This window comes from Mandrillus leucophaeus, unplaced genomic scaffold (assembly GCF_000951045.1).
Source record: "Mandrillus leucophaeus isolate KB7577 unplaced genomic scaffold, Mleu.le_1.0 Scaffold187, whole genome shotgun sequence".
In the NCBI taxonomy this organism is placed as follows: Eukaryota; Metazoa; Chordata; class Mammalia; order Primates; family Cercopithecidae; genus Mandrillus; species Mandrillus leucophaeus.
Window position 1 is genome coordinate 3,652,311 of NW_012101887.1, and position 5,222 is coordinate 3,657,532.

The window sequence follows — 5,222 nt, forward strand, 5'->3', positions numbered from 1 at the left end:
AACTAAATAATAGATAAGAGAAATTGATTCCTGGTGGAATTCCAATTAATAAAACAGAAAGAATGATAAAATTTGTATACCACCATTTTGCAATTCGTAATGGAAAAATGGATGTAGCTGGTGATCATCAGTGACTGCTAAAATCATTAGGTGAAAACTGATGGACACTTTATACTTAATGAAATAGACCAACACCTGAACCCATGACCAGCCTGATCAATACCAAGAGGGAGACTTTATGTTCATCTTGATATAATGCAGAAGGAAAGAGAAAGCATCCTTTTAAGTATTCTTGAAAAAAAAAAAAATCAAACCCTAATCTAAGCCTCTAGTTTACCTGTTTATTGGAAATACACCCAGTGAATAGAGGAATATGTTAAACCATATCTCAGGTATAAATCAGTCAAATCCAGAATACGGGAAATTGTATAGCTTTGCTACTTTCAAAGTATGGTTTACAAATCAGTTGATGTCTCCTGAGACCTTGATAAAAATGCAAATTCTCAGATTCTGTCTGCAGCTAACTGATTCAAAATCTGCATTTTAACAAGATTCCTAGGTAATTCTCTTAAACCTAAAGTTTAAGAAGCATTGTACAGGGCACTGACCTAGTTTTTTAGACAAATAGACAGAAAAAAGAAAAAAAAGGAAAACGATTACAGTTTAAAAGAAAGTAAAATGTCATGTATTTTTTATATCTTGATTTGAACAAATTAACTGTAAAAACATTTATGTGATAAGTAAAAAATGTGAATGTTCTATATAAGATGATGGTATAGAGTTATTGTTAAAATTATAGATGCAATGTTATTGTGATTTTTTTTTAAAAGCTCTTAACTCTCAGAGAAGATATAGACTGAAGAGTTTAAAACAATCTGAAGCATGGGAGTAGAAAAGTATAAAGTACAATAGTCATATACTGATAATTTTGAAGCTGAGTAGTGGGTGTATGGGGATTTAGTATACTGAATTTTGTGTATGTAAGTATAGTAAATGTAAGTATTAGAAAAAAAAAAGGCATGGAGTTGTAGTTTAAAATGGCAGCATTAAAGATGATAAATCAACTTTTAGTGTTCAAGCAGCTATGAAGGAAAACTCAAATATGGAGGCCTGCAAGGATAAATTTACAAAATAAATAATGTAAAACTATGAAACCCAAAGGGAGGGATTGAAACCAACTTTGCAAAAATCATAACTGAGAAAATTATGACAGTGAAAGATATCAGACCTAACTGATCCCATCTTGCTTCTAACCTCTAAACTGTCCTTGTTCATTCGTGGGCATGAAACCACCTTTGCAAAATTATGACTGAGACAGCGAAAGAGATCTAAACTAACTGTGACTCCATCTTGCTTCTAACCTTTAAGCTGTCCTTGTTCATTCCTGGGCATAGACTGAACTAACTTTGGGAGGAACTTAGTTTATGGTTTAAAACAAAGACGGTAACAGACTTTCCCAAAACAAACCTCCTCCTTGCTTGGGGACTAGACTGCCATTGTAGGACTAAGAAATTATTCACAAGATTAGAAATTATAGTTTAGGAGTCATGCAGCTGGAGGCTATAAGATTCTGACCCTCCCTAAACCGAAGATCAGTGCTTGAAATATTTTGCAGAGCCTGCCGTTGATGGATCGGGGGCACTACCCAGAGTGATTAACTGACTCTTCTGATCTTGTGGCCCCCACCCAGGAACTGACTCCGCAGAAGAGAACAGCTTTGACTTCCTGTGATTTCATCCCGGAGCCAACCAATCTGCACTTCCAATTCACTGGCCCCCTACCCACCAAATTAACCTTAAAATCTCTGATCTCCAGCCAGGCGCAGTGGCTCACTCCTGTAGTCCCAACACTTTGGGAAGCCAAAGCGGGTGGATCACCTGAAGTCAAGAGTTCAAGACCAGCCTGACCAACATGGAGAAACCCCGTCTCTACTAAAAATATAAAATTAGATAGGCATGGTGGTGCATGCCTGTAATCCCAACTACTCGGGAGGCTGAGGCAGGAGAATTGCTTGAACCTGGGAGGTGGAGGTTGCAGTGAGCTGAGACCGCGCCGTTGCACTCCACCCTGGGCAACAAGAGTGACACTCCATCTCAAAAAAATCTCCAAGTTTTCGGGGAGACTGATTTAAGGAGTAATAAAACTCCGGTCTCCCGCACAGCCAGCTCTGTGTGAATTACTCTTTCTATATTGCAATTCCCCTGTCTTGATAAATCAGCTCTGTCCAGACAACAGGCAGGGTGAACCCCTTGGGCAGTTACAAAATCATATCTGAAAATGTTCTCAGTATCATAGCCATTATGTCAAATCAAATGCCATATATTCTACTTGGGTAATTCACAGAAAACAGGAAACAATGTTTCATTACAAAAAGATGTTGAATATATGATTTGCTTCTGGGGCCTTAAATGTAGAAGGACATTAAAATTGGCCATCATTGGCAGGGTGTCATTGGCTGGGCGCCGTGGCTCATGCCTATAATCCTAGCACTTTGGAAGGCTGAGGCAGGCGGATCACTTGAGGTCAGGAGTTTGAGACCAACCTGGCCAACATGGTGAAACCCCATCTCTCCTAAAAAAATTCAAAAATAAGTCCTATAATCCCAACTACTTAGGAGGCTGAGACAGGAGAATCACTTAAGCAAGGGAGGGAGGTTACAGTGAGCCACGATTGTGCCACTTGGGTGACGGAGCAAGACTTCCTCTGAAAAAAAAAAAAATAATAAATAATTTTAAAAATTAAATTGGCTGTCTAAAAGTGCAGTGCCTTGTTACTGCTATTCCTTGTAAATGAATTAAAACTTGGACTGCCACATCCTGAGTGTTACGTAGATTTACAGCAGTTACAGTTATCTCACCTTTAAGGCAAATATTTTTAAGTTGCTAAGGCTAGTTTGTATAATTTTAAACCTCAAAGATGAGACCTATGAAGTCCTTGATTCTACATGTGTATTTTAACTCAACTACTCCTTAGTTGCTAAGACTTCCACCAGAACGGTTCTGTCAATACTCTTAACATTTGCTGTGTGTTAGAATCACCTGGGAAGCTTCTAAAACTGACTCTTGCCCAATCCTCACCCCAAGAGATCTGGATTGATTGGTTCAGTTCAGTGATTCTCAGAACTTAGCATACATAAGAATTATCTGGAAGGCTTCTTAAAACACCAGTACTGGGCTCACCCACAGTTTCTTTTTTCTTTAGGTCTGTGGTGGAACTCACAGTTTGCATTTCTACCAAGTTCTGAGTGATGCTGCTGCAGACAGCACTCTTTGAGAACCATTGCTCTAGGTTTTTAAGCTACCCAAGTGATTCTAATGGCAGCCAGGGTTGACAACTGAGAGGCGCTTGCTTTGTAGTGTTGGCCCTGTGATAAAGTGAGCTGGGAGTTTTCAGCCTTTGGTCCAAAGAACTGCGTATAGTCAAATTGTAGACAGTAAAATTGATATAAAGAAGTAGCACCTTGTTGGTTTTAGGTGGTGTTCCTTCACCATTAATGTGGCAGACTAAGAGGGGTGACATTAATGACGAGGCAAGAAACCCTGGTGAAGAGTAGAGCAGCTGTGTGAAGTACTGTGACTTGCATAATTTTGTAAGGAGGGCAAGTGAGAGTGAGTAGATTCAGAGATGAGACTGAGCTGATGGAGCCAAAACCAAAGCCACTCCTCTGACTTCCTCCAGGTGGACTGGAGAACGTATCGTTTCTGTCTTGGGTTCACAGGCTTAAATGAGGTTCAGTATTATCAGCGGGAAAAGAGATGTAAAGAGTGTGCATTATAATCATCACTAGAGTTGAATGCAGACTTCTATTGGAAGAACTCTAGCGTAGGGAACCCTGTTTTTACATTGCCAGCTCAGTTCTCATAGTATAATCAGAGGATTCAAAAGTTCATTACAACTTGCATGTATGATGTCACTCCTGTCCCCAAAATTGAAGAGTACAGGTTTATCGTAACTTTAATGATTTCAACTGTTTTCCTCTGAATTTTTTTTTCTGGGACAGGCTTTCGAGTCTCATCAAGCGACCATTCCCATTTCTAAAAGGGAGACATTAGACTAGTTCTCAGGGATTCTTCCTAACACTCACATGCTAAGATAAATCATTTAAAGTCTTAACGTATATATGACTAATGATAGTTTTTATGTTGATATGGAAAAGAAAGATTTCTTCTCCTCATCAGTCTGGATGTGGGACAGTAGTAGTGGGTGAGGGAGTTGAAGCCATCATTATCTTACCTGCCAAAGATATGTGAGTGTGAGAAATTCAACAGTTACTTGTCAAATGTTTATTTCTCCACATGTTTTGCTTTCCAAAAGTATTTTAAATCAACGATGCTACTTAAGGGATGCAGTTTTATATTTTGCTTTAAAGTGTTGATTTCTTTTTTATGTGTGATCCAGTAAATCTTAATCATTAATAGTGCCTTTCAGAATTTGGCTACTCATCTGGTATAACTATTTCTGATGGCTGGGAATAAAGGAAGAGGACGTGCTGCTTATACCTTTAATATTGAGGCTGTTGGATTTAGCAAAGGTGAAAAGTTACCTGATGTAGTGTTGAAACCACCCCCACTATTTCCTGTAAGTATATGAACTGTTGAATTCTCATAGTGTGTTTTTTCATTTTTCAGAGAATATTAAATTCTATATAGGACTTGATATATGATTATAGTATCCTCAAGTATAAGAAAGTAAAGGAGAGTGTGTTTCACTTACCTTTAAATATTTTCATGATCTGCTTTCTTAAAATATAGAAAACAAAACTGTATACATCTTTCTATTAATATATTTAGTACTATGTGAACCAGTAAAGAATTAGTTTTCAATTCTTACAACTCCTGTTGGTGTTACTGATAAATTCCAATATGAAAATAATAGTTTTAAAAGTCATTAGGTTTTATAATGGTTCTAAGTTCCCACCCTATCGCACCTTCACTTAATGATTTTCTTCTCGTCTTGTATCTATAGAACTTAAGTTTGCTCCTTAGTATGCCACTTGACTTTGTCCCCCACTGAACTTTTTTTGCTTATTTTAGTGTTGTTTTAAAATTTAGTGAGTATGCTGCAAGCTAGATTTGCATAATATGTAATGTTTTCACTTTATGTTTAGTTTAGAATGTATCCAGGGATCTAGATATCTCACACAAGGGGTCTCCGCTTTTTGCTGTTGATATTTTACCTTTTTGATATTCAGCGCAGCATAAAAACAAAGACAAATATCTCAG

General features: G+C 37.7%; 1 protein-coding gene across 3 annotated transcripts in view; it reads left to right on the top strand.

The window, feature by feature from the left end:
* The window catches only part of POLR3G (polymerase (RNA) III (DNA directed) polypeptide G (32kD)), a 47,226-nt gene that overhangs the window by 11,342 nt on the left and 30,662 nt on the right, over positions 1-5,222 (top strand). For 2 of the 3 annotated variants that reach the window (XM_011978017.1, XM_011978015.1), the window contains exon 2: positions 4,419-4,578. In XM_011978017.1, the coding sequence (XP_011833407.1) occupies positions 4,462-4,578 (117 nt within the window). In that variant the 5' untranslated portion in view covers positions 4,419-4,461. The remainder of the gene's footprint in view (positions 1-4,418; positions 4,579-5,222) is intronic. The other variant, XM_011978016.1, reaches the window with a different exon arrangement.